Genomic DNA, 23036 nt, shown 5'->3' on the forward strand with positions numbered 1-23036 from the left:
CCAGGAACATTATAACTTCACAGAACCAGGTAGAACAGAAGAGGGAATCATATCAGTGGCATAAAAGCACATTGATATGAGATTCTATCTCTATGTAAATAATACTGGATGAGTTTAAAATGAAAAAATGATTGTTGAATAACAACTCTACAATCATATTCCCCGGTGTTTAAATTCAAATGTTCTAAAAACATACCTGATCTCTTAAAGTTTATATTTTAATTTTCTATAGGACAAGAACTACTGACTGTACCTTGACTAAGTACTCCTAATTGGACATAAATAGTCCTCTAATAGCACTCACTCTTCCGTGTACTTTTTATTGTGTGCTTTATTGGACAACAAGTCCTTTCAAAATAAAAACTGTCACACATTACTGCCTTTGTAGAGCCTTTCATGATGCCTGGCATGTAGAGACACTCGAAAAATCTTTTGCATAAATAAGTTTAAGCAAAAGGAGACATCAAATACAGCGTCTCCTCTAAGTTCCAGGGCCATTGTCCCCATCTGCCTGTGAGACACCTACATTTACTACCATCCATCTTTATCACCAAATTTATCACCATTCCTGACACATCCTCAAGGTCCCTACAGAGTTCCCATTTTGGTCACTGGTATCAGTCTTTTCCTTGTAATCATTTTGATAAAAATCTAAGCTTCTTAACTGTTTTCTCCAAAATGAGACATTATACAATCTCTTCAGGAGAAAAAAAAAAAAAAAAATATATATATATATATATATATATATATATATATATATATATATATATATATATATAGTTTCTTTTAATTACTTGGCCTAAAAATAGTTTCATCATATCTTTGTCTAGTTGCATAAGACTAGATTAACTTAAAACCATAGTGTTAGCAAAATTCTTTAAAATCACCTTATCAAAGTTTTTCTCTGTATTTTATTTTTTAGCATTATCTCAATCTTGATAGTCATCAACTAGGGATATTTTAAGAAGATATGCAAAAGAAGAGTGAGTCTATTCCACAGTGAACTGAGGTTTTCCTACACTAGAAGAATCTGCCTTTGTTCATATATTGTGTCAAGGATCATTCTACAATATATCATGCCCAACCCTTCTTACTTTCAACTATTAATAATAACAAACTTCAGGAGAAAAAAACAGAAGAGGAGTAAGTCATGGAGCAGACAAGAAAAAAAGGATTGCAATGGGAGTTTTAATAGATATTTGCTCTGACTGAACATAAGAAAACAGCTACCACATATTCTGTCAAACTGTCAATGGGCAAGAGTGAAAAAATGTAAGAGCCGATCTTTCTTGGTTAACTGTCTCTCAGCTGTTGTCAGGTATGATATTGTCTTATAGTACTTCAAGGCCATTGTTCATAAGGCACTAACAGAAGCAACTGGACCAAACCTGGGCATTATCAGATAATGTCTTTAAGTCACATCACTTACCAGCACAACTGGCCTCACTGGGATGTTCTCCTGCGAGGTGCCCGGTGGGGGATCATTCCATTCTGGAAATTTAATAATATTCTTTTGGTATAGGGGCTTCTTTGGATATGGCTTCAGGGGTGAAGAAGGAGGAAATCTAAAAATCCAGAAGAAATGTTCTATTATTAGGATAAGTGGGAAAACCACATTATTTTAATAGTAATTCCCACATTTTGCATAAGAATTCCACACTTTAGATAATAAATGATCTTATACTTCATCAAATTATTATATGGCTAATTGTATCCAATAATAACAAATTTTTACAAAATATTCATTATGGGCTGGGGTTGTGGCTCACTGGTAGAACACGTGCCTCGCACATGTGAGGTACTGAGTTCGATCCTCAGCACCACACAAAAATAAATAAATAAAGATATTATGTCCATCTACAACTAAAAAATATTTTTAAAAAATATTCATTACCTCTAGATAAGGAAGAGAGGTGGGAGGGAAAGGAAGGGAGAATGGGAATTGCATGGAAGAGGAAAGGAGACCCCTTTCATTATACAGAATATAGGTATGACGATGTGAGGGAAAAAAAAAAAAAGAAGAAGTGAGTCACATTAGATTGGGTAGAGAGAAGTGATGGGAGGGGAGGGGAAGGGAAGGGGGAATAGGAAGGACAGCAGAATAAAATAGACATTATTATTGTTGTGGGTATATATGTGACTGCATGACCAATGTAATTCTGCAACCTGTACACTCAGAAAAATGAGAAATTATATCCCATCTTATTCAAATAAATTTTAAAACAAATAAAAAAAATGGAAAAAATATTCATTATGCCCCTCAAAATTTATGGAGAAAAACAGCCATCAAATATGTGATATTGTTAAAAATAAATAAAACTTGTTCCCTTGTCATAGGATTTTCATGACTAAAAATGCTATTAATGGGAGGCTTAGCCCTTTGTTTTACTCAGCTTGAAATTCTTAATGCTCATTACTCAAGCCAAAACTTGTAGAAATAGAAATTACTGATAGCAAAATCCTCAATAATACTTACTGAATAATACATTAATATGGAAGTCATTTGGCCTGGTAATCACTTTTGTAACTGCTTCTAATAAAAATTAACCCTCCTTCTTTTGAATATCTAACAATTCACACTGAGATTTAAGCTTCAGTCTAGAAATCTGTCCAGAAGGAGCTAGAAAGCTGCCCAGTATCTTTCTTCTGCCTTTCTACAGGGCTTCCCTGTTCCTAGCCTTCCTGCATATCAGTAAAATCACTTTCCGAACAAGCACACACAAGCCTACATAAATTCCAACTCTCTAAAATGACCTATACCATAACTGATAAGGAACTGAAACTAAATATTTATTTTTTCCTCAGAGGATCTTTTTTTTTTAATAAACCTGTTGGAAAAGAACACATTGCAAATGCATTGCATGGCTGGGAGTGTAGCTCAGTGGAACAGCATTTGCCTAGCATGCACAAGGCTCTGGGTTCCATCCCCAGCAAAGAAGGAGAAGGAGAAGAAGAATGTGGAAACAAAGAATTTTACAATGTCTATACTTTTCAAGGAATGTTTATATCAAGGTAAATCTAGAGAATCATAAAGAATAAGAAAACTATGGAGATATTTTCAAAAAACAGTCTCAAGAGACTTGAAAAGTGATAACTAATAGAGAAAAGTTGAGTTTCATCTTCTCTAAAAGAATACCCAATAATTACTTTCAGAGTGAGAACAAAAATGAGGTCTGAAAATCATTAAAACAAGTGAAAGATAAATAAACCGAAAGATAGTTTAAAATCAAGTTACCAAAGCAGTTTTCCCAAGAGTCCAAACTAAATTTCTAAAGCCAGTCAAAAGTACACCACTGTGTAAGTAAAGGCTGACTTACAGAACTCAAGTCTAATTTCTTAGAAGCCAACAATAATGACAAAAGTTCTATTTCCAGCCAAACTATAGCACTCAAATATACAAAGCAAACACACATTCACATACACATATAATATTATATATAATTTCAGGAATTCACAGACTACCCACCTCTCAGTCCTTTAAAAGTTAAACAAAATGCCTACCCCACCACCAAGACCCATGACTTACTCTCCCACTTCATTCCCTCAAATATGGTGTAAAATTTTTGGACCTGAGTTCCAGGCTTAGCTTTCTCGTGAACTATCTATATGGCCTTTGAAAAGGAAAAGTTTCAAATAACCCAATCAATAAATGGGCAAAGGAACTGAACAAGCACTTCACAGAATATGTGAAAAATACTTAACATCTCTAGCAATTAGAGAAATGCATATTAAAACTACACTGAGATTTCATCTCACTCCAGTCAGAATGGCAATTATCAAGAAGACAAGTTATAATAAGTGCTGGCAAGGATGTGGGGAAAAGCCACACTCATATACTGATGGTGGGACTGAAAATTGGTTCAGCCACTATGGAAAGCAGTATGGAGATTCCTCAAAAAACTTAGAATGCAACCACCATTTGACTCAGTTATCCCAATCCTCAGTGTGTATCCAAAGGACTTCAAATCAGCACACTACAGTGACACAGCCCCATTAATATTTATAACAGCTCAATTCACAATAGTTAAACTGTGGAACCAACCTAGGTGCCCTTCAACAGATGAATAGATAAAGAAAATGTGATATATATATATATATATATATATATATATATACACACACACACACACACATATACATACATACATACACACACATACACACACACACACACACACACACACACCATGGAATATCACTCAGCCATGAAGAGAATGAAATTATGGCATTTGCCAGTAAATGGATGGAACTAAAGACTATCATACTAAGTGAAATAAGCCAATCCCCCAAAAAAATCAAAAGCCAAATGATCTCTCTGATATTTAAATGCTAACTCACAATCAAGGGTCAGGGGTAGGAAAAATAGAAGTACTTTGGATTAGACAAAGGGGAATGAAAGGAAGGGAGGGAGAATGGGAGGAGGAGAGACAGTAGATTACTTTCCTATGTTCATATATGAATACACAACCAGTGTAACTCCGCATCATGCACAACCAGAAGAAAGGGAAGTTGTATCCCATATATGTATAATAGGTCAAAATACATTATACTGCCATGTGTTAAAAAAAGAAAAAAAGGGAAAGTTTCTAAATAACAATTTATTTCATTTGACAAATAAAAAATTAAATTGGATGAGTTATTAATTCTTTTAGGTTCAAAAATATGCTTCTTTCATTTCCATACCAAGAAACAAGTAATGTCTTCCAAAGATCAAAGCAGAATTTCTTATGTGCAGAACAATGATTGAAGATATGTCAAGGAGTCACTTTTCCACACACCATAAAAAGATGGGATCTTTGCTGCTATCAACAGCAGGCACGCTGTTTTCACAGCAGGCTGGCAATCTTGCCAGAGACAAAAATGCCAAAGAGCTCCCTCCAGTGGACTACTTTTATTTTGTGCATTGAAAATTATTAATTTAATCCTAACATTTTATTCATGTAGTCTTTGCTGGAAAGCCTGTTAGAGATGATCTCATTCAAATACCACATTTTTCACATAGAGAAACAAAGATCCAAGCAACAAAAGTAACTTATTAAAGTCTCACAGCTAGGACTGGGGCTGGGACTCAGCGGTAGAGAGGAAGGAAGGAAGGGAGAGAGAGAGAGAAGGAAGGGAGGGAGGGAAGGAAGGAAGGAAGGAAGGAAGGAAGAAAAGGAAGGAAGGAAGGAAGAAAAGGAAGGAAGGAAGGAAGGAAGTCTATCAACAACTAAAAAATATATTTTTTTTAAAAAAGCCTCACAGGTGGCCAAGAGGGCCAACCATCGTGCACAAAATATTTGCAAGCCCTTTACTAAGGAAATTATAGAATTTTATTAGAAGACATTAAAGAAATTACTCAACAGATATATATCATGTTGGTGAATAAGAAGATACAGTGTCACAAAATGTCAGTTTCCACACAAAGATCTACAATTTACAATAAAATTCCATTGAAATACAAAGAGTTTTTAATGAAACATGATTAACAGATTCTAAAACTTATATGGAAATGCAAAGGACCAATACATTCTCAAAGAAGGAAAGCAATGTGAGGTGACTTACCCTACCAGGTTCTAAGGCTAATGAAGATCACATGGTAAGGCATAACTGATGACACAGACCATGGTTTCTCAATTGTAACATCACTGACATTTTAGGCCACATAGTTCTTTGTTGTGGGGCTGCCCTATGCATTGTGGAATATTTAGCAGCATCCCTGGCCTCTATCTATCACCAGATGCTAGTAGCATGCTGAGATACCGGTTGTGACAACAGGAATTTTCTCTAATGATGCCTAATGTCCCTGCAGAAGAGCCCCAAGTTGAAAACCATAGGCCTAAACAAAAACAATCCAAAATAAACACACACTCCTGTTTAGAATCATGGTTTATGACAGGGTAGACCCTTCAGGTCAATAGGAAAGCATGGACTTTTCAATAAATGGTGCTGAGCCCCCTGGTTATCCATTGAGAAAAAAGAAACTGTATCTCTAAGGCAGACTGCCACATTTCCAAAGATGTTTACTAGATGCTTAAAACCATACAGCCCATCCATATGCTCCTCTGCCTGTGATCTTACCACCACAGTAGTCAGAGTGTCTCTACCCACTGCTTTGATAAGTAGAATACGGCAAAAGTACTAGCTGTTAAGTGGCCAGAATTGCCTCTTGAATGCTCCCACTCATATAACAAATTCTTTTTTTTTTTTGGTAGAGGAACAGAATGCCTTATTTTATTCATTTATTATTTTTTTATGTGGTACTAAGAATCAATCTCACTGCCTCACACATGCTAGGCAAGTGCTCTGCCACTGAGCTACAGACCCAGCCTCTCATATCACAAATTCATGCAAAGCTTTCTCTTAGAAACCAGTAGTTACGTAAAAAGTGTAACTATTCTGAGACCCCATGTTGTGAGACACCTAAGTGACCAGAAGAGGTCCTAGAAGATGAGATACTACAAGAAAGAAGTTGAGTCAAGGAGTTCCAAAGCTCCAGATCTGTGAATAAAGAAGTTCATCCTGGGGGCTGGGATTGTGGCTCAGTGGTAGAGCGCTCACCTAGCATGTGCAAGGCTCTGGATTCGATCCTCAGCACCACATAAAAATAAATAAATAAAATAGAGGTATTGTGTACAAATAAAAAATAAATATTTAAAAAAAAAAAAGAAGTTCATCCTGAGGGTGGAGTCTCCAGTCCCCAGCTGATGCCAACCTCAGCCTCCCTATGATCCACCTAATTATGTAAAAATTACAGGAATTGTCTTGAGCCACTACATTTGGTATAGTTTTACTGCATGACAAAAGATAACTAGAACAGAAAGCCATGGCATTTGCATCAGGAGGAGGCAGTGAATGAAGGCCCAAAGGGACTCAAGAGGACCTCTATGTAGAGGCAAGAACAGTAAGGACACTGTTACCAGAAGTTGGAGAAAAGATCCATGTGGGCACAGTGGCACAAATCTCAGCACAATTGTCACCTGCAGGAACATGGAAAACACAAAAGGTGGACTGGCTAAGGAATCTTCCAGGATGAATGATTAAAGCACAAACTGATTTATTTTAGCGTGGTGACAAAATATGGATAGAGATAAGCTAATGAAGGAACAGTTCATATATATATATATATATATATATATATATATATATTTAGCAGATATAGAGAAAAGACACAGGAGTTATGACTGGATGACTCAAAAACAAAACCATTTTTCATTTCCAGTCCCTATCAGTAAAGGTTCTCAAAGTAAAATGGCTTTATGCAAAGATCGAATCCAAGGTGTTCTTAGTAAAACATGGTCTCAGGGTAGTCACAAGCTTGTGGGTCTAAGACTTTTGTTAAAACCTCATCTCAGAAAGACTGAAGGCAGTACCTCACAGGCTATTTCACTTAAAATAATATTGCTTCATAAAAGGAAGACTTTATTTTTCTACTCTCCCCTGGTTTATTTCCCTACTCCTCTCTCATTTAACACAGAATACTTCTGTGATCAGAGGTGTGTAAAATTCTCCAGTGGTTACCAACAGAGTCTCCTATAATTCAATCAAATCCTGACACTATCTCCTTGAAGACTGTGTCATATCCCATAGATTAAAGACTCAATCACACAAGACTGCCCCCTACTTCAGATGTCAGTTGAAAGTCCCAGGCTATCAGCTGTACCTCTGATCAACCAGCCATAAATTAGGGCCTCTACTACCACCAACCATCACCCCCCACACCGGGTTCAATAATTTGCTATGACAGCTCAAAGGACTCAGGGGAACACTTTATATATGTTTACCTATTTATTATAAAGAACTCAGATGAAAAGTCAGAGCAGAGTTGGTTAGGATGAGGTCTCAGGGGTGAAAAGCTTCCAGACCCTCTCCAGGTGCACCCCTCTCCCAGCACTGCCTGGTGCTGCTGCAGCTTTAGCAACGCAGAAGCTCAATCTCACTGTTCAATCATTTTTATGGAGCTTGCTCTCCAAACCCTTTACCCCATTCTACAAGGGATTGATGGGTGGGGCTGAAAGTTCCAACTCTAATCCTCTAATCACAGGGTTTTTCTTAAGACTAGCCCCATTCTGAAGCTATCTAGGGACATTACCCTAAGTAACCTCACTGACTTAACTCTGGATGCTCATTATGAGTAACAGTATACTCCTATCACACAGGAAATTCCAGGGGTTCTAGGACATCTAAGACAGGAAATGAAGAGAAAGATCAAATATATTTCATACCACAGGTTTCTAAGAATCTTAAGGGTATTATACCATAGTTGATTTTCTAGTAGCCGAAAACAGAAGAGATCTATGTGATTTTATAGAGTAGAGAAAACCACAATAAAATTCAAAATTTTTTTAAAATTTTTTATTAGTTGCTCAAAACATTACAATGATCTTGACATATCATACATTTGATTCAAATGGGGTACGTGACCTGATTTTTCCACGTGTACAGATTGCAGGATCACACTGGGTATACAGCCACATTTATACATAGGGCCATACTAGTGTCTATTGTATTGTGCTGCCCTTCCTATCCCCTCCTCCCCTCCCCTCCCCTCCCATCACCTTTCTACCCAATCTACTGTGACACGTTTCTTTCTCTTTTTTCTTCCCCCTCACACCATCTTATATATAATTTTGCATAACAATGAGGGTCTCCTACCATCTTCCATGCAATTCCCCTTCTCTCTCCCATTCCCACACACCTCTCATCCCTATTTAATGGTAATCTTCTTCTCATGCTCTTCCTCCCTGCTCTGTTTTGAGTCGCCCCGCCTTATATCAAAGAAGACATTCTGCATTTGTTTTTTAGGGATTGGCTAGCTTCACTTAGCATAATCTGCTCTAACGCCATCCATTTCCCTGCAAATGCCATGATTTTGTTATTTTTTACTGCTGAGTAATATTCCATTGTGTATAAATGCCACATTTTTTTTATCCATTCATCTATTGAAGGGCATCTGGGTTGGTTCCACAGTCAAGCTATTGTGAATTGTGCTGCTATGAACATTGATATAGCTGTGTCCCTGTTGTATGCTCTTTTTAGGTCTTTTGGGTATAGTCCAAGAAGGGGAATAGCTGGGTCAAATGGTGGTTCCATTCCCAGCTTTCCAAGGAATCTCCATACTGCTTTCCAAATTGGCTGAACCAATTTGCAGTCCCACTAGCAATGTACAACTGTACCCTTTTCCCCACATCCTCGCCAGCACTTATTATTGTTTGACTTAATAATGGCTGCCATTCTTATTGGAGTGAGATGGTATCTTAGAGTGGTTTTAATTTGCATTTCTCTGATTGCTAGAGACGGTGAGCATTTTTTCATGTATTTGTTGATTGATTGTATATCCTCCTCTGAGAAGTGTCTGTTCAGATCCTTGGCCCATTTGTTGATTGGGTTATTTGTTTTCTTGTTGTTTAATTTTTTGAGTTCTTTGTATATTCTGGAGATTAGAGCTCTATCTGAAGTGTGAGGGGTAAATATTTGTTCCCAGGATATAGGCTCCCTATTTACCTCTCTTATTGTTTCTCTTGCTGAGAAAAAACTTTTTAGTTTGAATATGTCCCATTTGTTGATTCTTGATTTTAACTCTTGTGCTATAGGTGTCCTATTAAGGAATTTGGAGCCCGACCCCACGAGATGGAGATTAGGGCCAATTTTTTCTTCTATTAAACGCAGAGTTTCTGGTTTGATTCCTAGCTCCTTGATCCATTGTGAGTTAACTTTTGTGCAAGGTGAGAGAAAGGGATTCAATTTCATTTTGTTGCATATGGATTTCCAGTTCTCCCAGCACCATTTGTTGAAGATGCTATCCTTTCTCCATTGCATGCTTTTAAGCACCTTTGTCTAATATAAGGTAGTTGAAATTTTGTGGATTGGTCTCTGTGTCCTCTATTCTGTACCATTGGTCTACCTGCCTGTTTTGGTACCAGTACCATGCTGTTTTTGTTACTATTGCTCTGTAGTATAGTTTAAAATCTGGTATCGCTATACCACCAGTTTCACTCTTCCTGTTTAGAATTGCTTTTGCTATTCTGGGTCTTTTATTTGTCCAGATGAATTCCATGATTGCTTTTTCTATTTCTGCAAGGAATGCCGTTGGGATTTTGATTGGCATTGCATTAAACCTATAGAGTGCTTTTGGTAATATGGCCATTTTAATGATATTAGTTCTGCCTATCCATGAACAAGGTATATCTTTCCACCTTCTAAGATCTTCTTCTATTTCTCTTTAGGGTTCTGTAGTTTTCATTGTATAGTTCTTTCACCTCTTTTGTTAGGTTGATTCCCAAGTATTTATTTTTTTGAGGATATTGAGAATGGGGTGGTTGTTCTCATTACCATTTCAGAGGATTTGTCACTGACATACAGGAATGCCTTTGATTTATGTGTGTTGATTTTATATCCTGCCACTTTGCTGAATTCATTTACTAGCTCTAGAAGTTTCTTGGTAGAACCTTTTGGGTCTTCTAGGTATAGGATCATGTCACCTGAAAATAGTGATAATTTAAGTTCTTCTTTTCCTATCTTTATGTCTTTAATTTATTTCGTCTGTCTAATTGCTCTGGCCAGTGTTTCGAGAACTATGTTGAACAGAAGTGGTGAGAGAGGGCATCCCTGTCTTGTTCCAGATTTTAGGGGAATGCCTTCAATTTTTCTCTGTTCAGAATGATGCTAGCCTGAGGCTTATCATAGATAGCTTTTACAATGTTGAGGTATTTTCCTGTTATCCCTAGTTTTTCTAGTGTTTTGAACATAAAGGGACGCTGTACTTTGTCGAATGCTTTTTCTGCATCTATCGAGATGACCATATGGTTCTTATCTTTAAGTCTACTGATGTGGTGAATAACATTTATTGATTTCCATATATTGAACCAGCCTTGCATCCCAGGGATGAATCCTACTTGATCATGATGCACAATCTTTTTGATATGTTTTTGTATCCGATTTGCCAGAATTTTATTGAGGATTTTTGCATCTATGTTCATTAGAGATATTGGTCTGTAGTTTTCTTTCTTTGAAGTGTCTTTGTCTGGTTTAGGACAAAATTATTTCTTTACAAAAATCCTTTGGAGGCCAGGTGTGGTGGCATACACCTGTAATCCCAGGAGCTTGGGAGGCTGAGGCAATAGGATCTCAATTTCAAAGCCCCAGCCTCAGCAAAAGTGAGGTGCTAAGCAACTCAGTGAGACCCTGTCTCTAAATAAAATACAAAATAGGCTGGAGATGTGGCTCAGTGGTCCAATGCCCCCGAGTTCAATCCCTGGTGCCAAAACACACACACACAAAAAAATCTTTTTGCATGTGTGTGCTTGCTGGGAATTGAACCCTGAGCCTTGTGCCTGCTCAGCAAGAACTCTACCACAGAACTACATCCCCTGTGCTCAACATTTCAACATTCTTTTTTTTTTTTTTTTAATATTTTTAGTTTGTAGATGTACACTTTATTTTATTTATTTATTTTTATGTGGTGCTGAGAATCAAACCCAGTGCCTCACATGTGCTAGGCACGAGCTCTACCACTGAACTACAGCCCCAGCCCCAATATTTCAACATTCTTAAGCCTAGCAGAATCACTAGCCACTTCCAATGTTCAAACAGAAACTGAAAATCACAGCCACTTGGATATTTCAAAATGAAATGAGCAGCCAAAACACTTAAGCTTCTATAGCGGAAAGTATCTGAGAAAACAATTCCAAAAGTCCAGAAGATAGAGCCAGGAATGCTACAGAGTCCCAGGGAATAGAATTTTGCCCTAATCAAGGAAGAGCAGACATGTATCCAACTGCATTTCAGAAGTGCTATGGGCCAGTGATCACTATATGTGATATCACAATGGTATGAAACTTAGGAGTCTTGTCAGAGGGGATGAATGTAGTTTGGAAATGAAAGGAATGCTGTGGGCAGAGGCAACAACAGATTTTATTTTCCAAGGATGGCCACAACCATATTCCCCATCAATATGCAACACTCCCCATCAACAGAAAGGGATTATTTCTGTATACCATCCCCACCACCCATGTGAGTGGGCCCTGTGATTGCTCTGACCAATAGAATACAACGGAAGTGATGCTGTGCAGATTCCAGGCATAGACCTTAACTGCATGGCAGTTTTCTCTTCTCACCTGTTGGAAATACTTGCTCTTAGGATACTCGTGCTTGAGACACAACCTCTTGGAAGCCAGCCACCATGTGAGCATAGAGACTACCCTAAGATTATCATGCAGCAAGAAGCATAACACATAGGGAGATACCCTACAGAATGAAACCACATGTAGAAAGAGGCCAGCAGCACAAAGGCACCAAATCTATTAGAAAAAGCCATTTTACAAGTAAATTTTCTACCTCAACTCCAGCATTGTGTGTATGAGAGAAAATGCTTGTTGAGCTCTCTCTTTTTTTTTCTTTTTTTGAGACAGAGAGAGAGAGAATTTTAATATTTATTTTTAGTTATTGGTGGACACAACATCTTTGCCTGTATGTGGTGCTGAGGATCGAACCTGGGCCGCACGCATGCCAGGCGAGCGCGCTACCGCTTAAGCCACATCCCCAGCCCCAATTGTTGAGCTCTTTCTAACTTCTTGACACAAAAACTATGTGTAAAATAAAATGGCTACTTTAAGTCACTAAAGTTTGGGGTATACTGTTTCTCAGCAATAGAAAACAAGAACAATCCCTAATTCATACCACATATAAAAATCATGATTTACCTGTGTCTCCCATTATGACCACTTGCTCTGACAATAAAAATTCTTATTAGTTTCTAAAAAAAAAAATAATGCATAAAACCATTAAATTTAGGGCACAACATAAGGAAATATCTCTCTGATCGACCTTGGATAATGAAGAGACTTTTTAAGATACTAAAATCATGCAGAATTTAAAAAAAATGATCCATTCGGTTAATAATTTGTTATTAAAACAAATTAATCAATTATCTGTTCATCAAAATGCCATAAAGAAAGAAATGAGGGCTGGCAGTGTGGGGCAGTGGTAGAGTGTTTGCCTAGCATACACAAGGTCCTGGGTTCAATCCCCAATACCAGAGAGAGAGAGAGAATACAAATGAGAGAATGAGAGATCTTTGCAATCCATATGAAGAAAAAGGCAAAAATCTGAACCACACATTTCCAGATCTGGAGCCCGAAATGATGAGTAAACATATAAAATGATACTCAAGTAATGAAGGAAATTCAAAATAATTATCACAATGAGACAGCATTTCATGCATACCAGGCTGGCAAAAATTTAAGTCAGTCAATATCAAATATTTCTACTACTAGAACAAAATTTAGTATATCCACTGTGGAAAATGGTTTGTCTTTATCTAGTAAAGTTTAACATGTATATATCCTCTAAAGAGTTACCATTCCTAGGTAACTCTGGATATACTTAAGCAACACTTGAATGTTCAAAAGCAAACGTGTCCATAAATGTTCATTGTGGCATTGTTTATAACAGAAAAACCTAAAGCAACTTAAATCTCCTCCAACAGGAGAACAAATAAATAGACTGTGGTATGTTGATAGAATGGAATATAGCATAAGCGTGCAAATTCAATGAACTATAACCACACACATCAACATGGATAAATCTCAAAAAACATGAGAAACAAAAAGACAAATCAGAAGAATGCATGCTCTGATATATTTTATATAAAAGTTCAAAACAGAGAAAATACTTTAGAACAAGAACAATAAATTGTTTAAGGATGCAAGAATGAGTTTTAAGCAGTCAAAAGAACGGAATAATGAACACTGAAGCTGGGACACTGATGACCTCTCAAAAGATGATGCAAACTGTGGGTAAACAGGCATTTGCCTTATCTTTAATACATATACTGTTCACACAAATTTTACATTCCTTATGAAAGCTATTTTTCAATAAAGTGAGAACATGAAAAAGAGCAGAGCTCCCTCTACTGGGCAACTTTTTTTTGGCTTAAAAATATTGTAAATTTAACCATAAATTTAGGATCATGTATTTCAGAATCATAAAGTCCTTTAGAAATCACATGTAACTCCACATTTGTACACCTAAGGAATTAAGATCACAAAAGTAATCAGCTGCAGCTAACCATCCAACAAAGCAACTCAGGTCTCCTAGCACCACCTCCTTTGCCAAATATTGTGAAGAAAAGCAACTAACAGCTGGGTAAGGTAGTAAACTCCTATAATCCCAGTGACTCAGGAGCTGAGGTGAGAGCATTCCCAGATCAAGGCCAGCCTCAGAAACTTAGATCCTGCCTGGATTAAAATAAAAAAGGGCTAGAGATGTAGCTCAGTGGTAAAGCGCTCCTGGGTTCAATCCCCAGTACTAAAAAAAAAGAAAAGAAACTAAAAAATAATCCAAACCAGAACTACTATCCTTTGTTGAATTTACTTGAAAAAAATAGAATTTATTACTTAACCAATCAATAAAAATACTCCAGAGCATCTAAGCAACAACAACAAAAAACAGTTTATAAACCTTAATGAACTTGACTAATAAATGACAGATCTCATAATGACTTAAAATCTATGATATATGCTGAAACTATTCCTTGGCTATCAGCAGAAATTTGCAGCATCAACAGCTTTTGCCAACCTGTCTCTCTGCCTCTGTAAACTACAGTTTTGTACAAACAAAAAAAAAGGTCAGATATTGATTATCATGGGGGCTGCAGTCTTCTGGAAACCCAGGTGTTAGGCATCCACAACAGTGTGATGGGCTTCCCTGTGCTGTATAAACCCACTTAACATGCTTTTCAAATCCAGTGTGATATACAGGATCATATCACCTAAATACTGGGAAATGACTGCATTTCACAATACTGCTTGAAGGTGTATTAGGAAGATAAAGTGTTGGAGGAAAGGAAAATGGGAGGTGAAGTTGGAAAAACAATTGCCAAAGTAAGGAAGACTTTGAGAGCAAAACTCAGAAATCTTCCCTGAATAACAATTCCATGATGAATAAAGATCAAATGAGGATTTTAAAGACAAGGAGATGTGAGCTGATCTGAAAACACTGTTACTATACATTTTAAATAACTATTTAGAAAATAAATTCTACTTGCAACAGAAGAAAAATATATAAAACATCTAGAACTTCAGAAATGCAGATAATTTACAGGGAAAACTACAACTATTTATAGTTATATCAATAGTAACAAAAAACAAATTACTTACACCTAAATCTAATAAAACATGTTCAGGATTTACATATTTAAAACTACAAAATACTGCTGAGAGACTAAGCAACTCAATAAATAGAATGATATATCATGTTCATGATTTGGAAGACTTGAATTATAAAGATGTTAAATCTGCCCAACAAAAATGTCAAAGATGTTAATGCTAAAACAAATGAAAGATGTTAAGATATTAAATTTCCCAAAAACATGATCCTAGCAAATTTTATTCAAAATTCCAGTGGGAATTTTTATAGACATAAATATGTTAATTCAAAAGTTAATATGAAAAAGCAAAAGAATGAGAATAACCAAAATAATTTTGAAGAAGAGCAAAGTTGGAAAACTCACACTACCTGATTTCAAGAAACATCATAGCCCTATAAAAATCAAGACAGCATTGTATGGAAGACAAGCTAGAGATAGAGAACAATGGAATAGTACATGATTAAGGCAGGGGACTATCTGTGGTGCTGTGTTCCCCTAGGAAGAATATAATGTCCTGAAAACCAAAGGGTAAAAGCAGAATTGGCCCTATTTACCTTTCCTCCCAATGACTCCCTAGGGGACTAGAGCATCCCCTCTACACAACCAGAGTTGCTCTGCTGTTAGTTTTCCTGTCCCCAAAAGGGGTATAAGGCGAGGACCCTCTGGAATCCTTATGACAAGGAAACAGCAAGTAGGAAGAGGAATAACCATCATGGCAGGGATAACTGATCAGCACAACTGAGGGCTGAGATTACATAATGGGGGCAAGGAGGAATACCTGTGGCATCCAGGATGTCTACAAGGCTTCTCTTGGCACTTCTTTGTCCCACTGTAACTGCAAGTAGGCCAGTGCAGCAATATTAGTCTGAGAGGTCCATGGTTATCAAGGGTCCAGACCCTAGCAACATACTTCTGGGTCACTGTACCATGAAAAGAACCCAAACCCATTAAGGTTATGGTTGAGACTTCAGGAACTCACAAAGGAGAGAGGAGGGAGGGGATGAACACCAGCTGCAGCCAGGAGACCAGATCAGTGACAGGGACTGTAGTCATCTTCCTAGCAATTTTCCCTTAGAAAGACCCACAAACATATGGAGAAGCGTGTGCAGCACAAAAGCAGGCTGTGCTGGCCACAGAGCTGAAGACTCATCTTTCCCTTAAGAGGTCAAAAGCTCCCAACTGTTGTCCCTCTTCTATTCCCCCAGATTGCTTCCAGTCCTTGAAGGAGAACAGCAGAGTAATGGAGTTAGGCTATTCCTACCAGAAGACACAGGACTCCTCCAGCAGGAACTTGTGCTTGGGGACTCCAGATCATCCTCGTTAACAATTTCTTAGAACTGCACACTGTGGTCCTGGGTTCCTCCTACCCAATTCGTCTTTCCTCCCTTTGCTTTCACTGAGGTCAGACATGAATCACAGTCCAAAGTCTCACTCCATCGGATTGTTCCTTTTTCATGTATCCTTCCTAGTGCTCTCATACACCTAGCATTAAACTCCTTGCACATCTAGTCCCATCTTGACATCTCCTTCTCTACTCATAAGAATTAAAATATCAGAATTGTCTATTAATTTTCACTCATCCATGTGCAATGACTTCAGATCAATGCAAGTAATGTAAGTGCCTCCTATGTATCAGACACTACTAGGTAACAGAGAGATCAAAATTAATAACAGTCTTTGCCCTCAAAAACTTAAAGTACAGCAGCTATAGCCTACAGGCCAAATCCCATCACCTGCTTTATTAAATAAAGTTTACTAGAACACAGCCATGCCCATTCATTACATATTGCCTATGACTGCTCTCACGGTACAACTGTAGAGGTAGGTAGTTCCAATAGAGGATGTGTGTCCATGGATACCATCCGCACTCTTTTCACTGACCCTGGTCTAGTGGAAGGACATACGACAATACTTACTTGCATGCTGTACAGGCTCCATCAGGCAAGGCGAATGTCTAGCTTAGTCTCACTGTATCTCCAACAACTGTCATGTTCAATTTGAACTTTACAATTTTCTCTTGCAAAAGGATTTGTAAATATCTATGTCTCATTCAGTATTGTCTAAAGGCAGATGTTTCAGCATTCTTCTTTGTAGATGAGGTCACAGGGTTCTGAGAGTGTAATAAATTTGCTTAAGATCACTTGGGTAGTAGTAGATAGCTGAAAACTGGAATTAGAACCCAGGCCTGCCTCATTCCAAACACTGTTGGTTACAGTACTTCCATTACTGAGCTCACATACTGAACTACAGCTCATGTGATGTAAGAAGGAATGAGCTGTCTAAACTGAAGAATGGAGATGGGGTGATTACTGTTTATTTCTTACACAAGTTAAGAAAGGGAAAGAACCTCACTGATTAACCTTTAACTTCCTTCTAAATGAATAACAGGCATTATGGTGAGTATTGGACAGAAATAAAAAGCAAATTCTTCCATAGCTTTATCTCAACACTCCCCATGTAATGACTTCCAACTTATTAGATTCATTCCACTGTGAACACAGTGATTAGTGCTCCCTTCCTCACCTGGCAAACAGGTGATCAAGACCCATAACTCAGGCATCAAACTACTGTCTGACTGATGGCAGAGCTCATCTCTCACCATCCTGTAGCACTAAAGTCACATGTAGGGCAGGATCATGATGGCTGTACTTAGGATCCCTCACCGAAATTTCGGTTATGTACTGAAGTTTCAGTGTATGTACTGATTCAGTATATGTACTCCATCCAGGTCATAAATATTTGCTGGTGAGCATGTGTTCTTGTCTGGCCTACACATAAAAAAGGCATATAGAAAGATTCTGGGGACATAATGGCTGGAGGATGCTGCCACCTCCAAATAAGGCATGTCTACTATCCCAACTGTGCCTCACATCTTCTTCCACCTGCCAGGATCTTGCATCTGTTTCCCAGAGTCTGACCCTAAGGCTGACAAGTGAGATGGTCAGCAGGATTCTACACAAGTGTGAGATGCCTCAACCCTGGCAGCTGGGAATACCTATGATCACCGAGCAGCATGGAGTACTCAGTTGCCATGGTCCTATAACATGGACATCTGCGGAGAGTTGGAATATGGTAGATGGGTTCCCTGGGAGTATACAGAAGTCCTTATTAAGTAGTTAGCTCCACCTATGAGATAATGCCACTCAGAAGACAATGGGAAAAGGGCTGGATTTTTCTGATTGCCCTGTGATGAACAAGGATCCAACAGGGAGGACTATGAATGGAGTGGCGGAGCCAGGCACAGGCCCATAGCCAAGGAGAAAGGCAGTGGTAGTACTGACAAGAAAGAGAAATGGCCTGAGGAGACACACATGTGGCTTCTGGGGCCATGGGATGGATGCTGCTTACAGCTCTAAGAGCAGAAACTGATGCAGCTTTTACAAGAAACTGCCAAGATGAGGGATTTGCAAGATAAGAAAGAGGCCTTGGAAACCCAACTACAGTCACTGTAGGAGGATCTCCATATCACCTGGGGAGTGATATTGGCCAAATTTTATTGTTCTATTGTGGACATATACAACAAATCCCTTCATTATGTACAACTATAATGTACCAATTTTAAAAATGTGAAAAAAAAAATTACCCCTCAGCTTCCCTGTAGTACTAATGGAATCAGAAGTTGAGGAGGAAGGGGATTAGTACCTGCAAGCCCAGCCAGTGGTAACACAGAAACTGAAACCACAGCAGTCAATCGCTCCAGTGGGCAGCGGTGCCAGCCCTGGTAACAAAGTTCACCAAGTCCCACCTACCCAGCCAAGTTAGTGGACTTGGGTAAATAATTTAGACAGAAGCCGGGGAAGCCATGGCTACTTTGCTCTTCTGCCCATGAGATTTAGGAGTAGATGATATCATATGTAGTACCCTAAAAATGGAGAGGTTAGCACCCCTCCTTACAGCAGAGGTGATAAAACAGTCACTGCCATGGAGACATTTAAAGGAACCAAAAGAGACCAGGTGTGCCAGGAGCCAGTAGGAACAAGAGACTTCAGGAGATGCTAGAGCCTACTACTTATGTAACAAGCCCATACCTTGGAGATAAAGCAACTACACGGTCCAATGTTTGGTATACTGATGGATCTAGCCACAGACTACTGCCTGTATGATGGTGGTGGCTGATAAGCCAGAGAGGCACTGTTTTGTTTGATACCAGTACAGGACAAAATAGCCAATGAGCTGAAGTACATATTGTCTGGATGATGATAGTAAATGAAATATTCCCCAAAGCGATACTTACAGCTAGCTATGCTGTGTGTCAAGGGCAAGTTCTGTGGCAAGCGCTCTGGGAGCTAGGCCACCAGGAACAGGTGACTATATGGCATGTTACTGGCCACGCCCTGCTGACTAGCTCAGGGAACAATGAAGCAAATGCTTTGGCTAGGGTGCGGTGGTTAGAATGGGGACCTTCCGCCAACCAGGTAGCTTAGTTGCACAACTGCCTACAGCATGCAGATGTGAAAAACATTTGGAGTGTAGTCAAACAATGGAGTCTGCCTTTAACACGGAATGCTCTGGTGGATGCCTGCCAAGCATGTATGATAAGACTCAGGAGTATCCACACCCTCGATGCCTTGGAGCCATGGATGCTCAGGTAAAGCATGGACATGTCGCCTAGACAGGATGACAGGTTGACTACATTGGCCCTTTACAGAAGTAGGAGCAGGCCAGGCTTGCCTTCACAGTAGATGATCCAGCCACAGGCTGGTTTGCCTGGCCTAGTGGCCAAGCTAATCAGCAGACTACAATTCATACCCTCACAGTATTAACGGCCTTGTATGATCAGCCCATAGAGAGTGATCAGGTACCCAGCCATGGGCAACTCAGTTACAGATTTAATGGAAGCTACACATCCAATACCACCCATAGGCTGCAAACATGATAGAGAGATATAAAGGCCTACTTAAGCAACCCACCTTCCATGAAGGAGTGGGCACAGCATCTGTGGGTAATTGTGCAGATTCTGAATGAATGTCCCCTATGAGGGGGACCAACTCTATAGAGGCTTTGCTAAACTACACAGCAGCCCCAGGTAACAACAAAGGAAGTTGTACTTAAGCCTGGGTTTGGGCAACAAGGGAATTTCCTTTTGCCTGTTCCCACTCGATCGAATCAGAGACAAACTGTGGATTGGACATAGTCTTCGAGAACAAAGGCCCCCTACCTCCATTGGGTAGTCCTGCTAGCCCCTTGGGGGAAAGATTTGGAGTGTGATCTCCTTCTGACAACATGGGTAACTAGTGAGTGGTCTCCACAGTACATGTTACTTGGCCAGGTCCTGCAGATAGGACACAGATTTTAAAGGGCACTTTTGTTCTTTTCCTTTGGCCAATTATGAGTTTCCTGGTGTGGGTGCACATAGAGTCTGCTGATGTCCAGGACTAAGTGTGGTATCACAGCCCAGAGAAACAGCCACAGGCAGCCACTGTGCTTTCCTGGGACTCAAAGCTGGCATGCATTCTCTCAGATGGACGTGATTTACCTGTGTTAATGACTGTAACTGCTTTGTCCTTTCATCCAAACGTGTGTCCTTGCCAACACCATTGTGGACTGAATGCACACCTATGCCAGAATAGCACACACATCTGCCTGCTGGATATGCACTTTAGAGCCTATGAGTTCTGCTTCTGGACAGCCCTGAAAAGTTCAGACCGCATCCCTGGACAATTACACATGGCTGGAAAAAACTTTTGCTACTACTTCAACATGGGATGAAACTAAGGCAGCCACTGTGAGGGAAGCTGGGCACAACTCAATATCTCTTGCTCATGGTTGCAAGAGACAGAATGGCCTGACTCCTAGCTGAAACTATAGACCTAGGAGGTCCAGTGCCCCAGGGTTTGGAGAAAATGGAAGGTAGAGACCTGTGGGTTGGATCCCCAGATTCACTTGTCAGAACATCCAACTGGATATCAGTAGAATAAGTATGATTGTTTTTCCAGTGCCCCCTGGTACTCCTAGGTGACCATACCTCCCATGGAATTGGACAGGATGTTGCACCTGGGATTGCGCATACTTTTTGGCAACCGTATATCAAAACTTGCCCCAGAGGCCTGCTAATTAGGACACTGGACAAACCTACTATCATGTAAACATGATAGAGATATAAAGGCGTACTTAAGCAAGGACTTAAGCTGCTGCCATCTCCAGACACCCTGGTGGTATTATCATTTGGCTTTGTTTTTCTCACAGGGGGCATCCTTGGTGACTGAGATATAGATAGTTACCTCATCTGAGCATATAGCCAAGCACTAAATCACACAAAGTAGGCTCTATCCCTAATAACTGAAGAAGTATATCAGATATGTACGGTTGTATTGCAGAATCACATGGCACTTGGTTTGTTAATAGCAGCTCAGGGAATGGCATATGCCATGCTTGGTACTGAAAGTTATATATATATTAGTTGACTAGCTCAGGGAAGTTATATATATATTCCAGACCACCAAAAGAATATTCGTATGGCTTTATCACATTACTTCTGAAGTTGCAGCCATACAAAAGTCAACTGGTAATCCTTTTCAGGAATGGTGGGCTAGTCTAGGCACCACCTAGAAATGACTTTTAGTAATCCTGTATGGTAAAGCTTATTTTCTGCTTGTATGTTGTTGCAGCTTCTATGGGTATTATGGCCTGTGGATGCAGGACTCTGCCTTCCCCACTAAGGGATCATTGCAGAAGACCTCAAAACATATAGATTGTACGGTGAGTAACTCTAAAGGACAGGCCCAAGATGGTGACCACTAGGCCCCCTCGCCAAGGATTCTGGCAGGCATTTTGTTAGTATTAGCCAAGGTCATGAACACCCTGATTCAGCATGTGTACTCCAAGTCATAAACATTTTCCTGTGAGCATGCGCTCACTTATGTAACTGTTGGCAATGTGCCTTCTTTGTCTGGCCTGCACATAAAAAAGGCCTATGAAAGGAATTAGGGGGCCAGGTGTTGGCTGCCACCTCCAAATAAAGAATGTCAACTATCCCAACTTGTCCCTTGCATCTTCCATCTGCCAGGATCCAGAATCTGTTTTCAGGGTCTGAGTCAGCCTGACACACATCCTAGTACAGGCTTTAGATGATAATTTATCTATTTTTCAGACAAAACAGAAGATGGGATCATAAATCTGAAGTGTTTAGCATTAAGTCTGGCCTAGAGTGTGTACTCCATAATGCTTGAGAATGGAAGAGAAGGAAGCAGAGGATGGGGGAAATGCAGCACATGTGAGGATCTAATTAACAGAAATCTAAAACCACAAAATACCTCTAACAAAACAGCTCAGAACATTAAGTGTTAATCTAGCAATTGGTGAAATGCTGACTAGACATTAACCCCATAAAATGCTAAAGAGTGTGCTTCCAGAGGCCCACATGAACATTGGCCTCTCCCATTCCTAGTCTCTTAGCTTGTCAACTCCACATATTCAGAGAGAATGACATGCCTCACTTTTAAGCAACTTTTATAAACCTTGTCTTACAACCTGTAACTTAAGGTAAGTTCCCACACTTTTCAGCAAGTGTTAGATTAAAATTAACTGAGAGGGGCTGGGGCTGTGCCTTGATGGTAGAGTGCTTGCCTAGCATGTGTGAGGCCCTGGGTTCCATCCTCAGCACCACATAAAAATAAATAAATAAAATAGAGGTACTGTGTCCGGTTACAATTAAAAAATATTCTTTTTAATTAACCGAGAAAAACTGATTAATACTTTTATGTCTTTATTAATTTGTTTCTAAGGCAAAAATATCTCAGAATTACTCTTATTCAATCTACCTTCTCCAGCCAAAAGAGCTTTCTCTGCTGTTTAAACGAGAGCATTCTGTGAACCATGCTCCTTTGATATTTCTAGATTCCAGCTTCATTCTCTATTTTACTGAAGCTCGTAGATAATAATAAAGTATGATGAATTCCTGAAAAAGAAA

General features: G+C 39.2%; 1 protein-coding gene across 2 annotated transcripts in view; it reads right to left on the bottom strand.

Moving 5' to 3' along the window:
- Depdc1b (DEP domain containing 1B) overlaps positions 1-23036 on the bottom strand; it is a 133852-nt gene that overhangs the window by 52516 nt on the left and 58300 nt on the right. For both annotated transcript variants that reach the window (XM_058583133.1, XM_046456308.2), the window contains one exon: positions 1430-1565. In XM_058583133.1, the coding sequence (XP_058439116.1) occupies positions 1430-1565 (136 nt within the window). The remainder of the gene's footprint in view (positions 1-1429; positions 1566-23036) is intronic.

Source organism: Marmota monax, unplaced genomic scaffold, assembly GCF_021218885.2.
Source record: "Marmota monax isolate L192 unplaced genomic scaffold, Marmota_monax_Labrador192_F-V1.1 WCK01_AAM20220418_F8-fsc00037, whole genome shotgun sequence".
Classification (NCBI taxonomy): Eukaryota; Metazoa; Chordata; class Mammalia; order Rodentia; family Sciuridae; genus Marmota; species Marmota monax.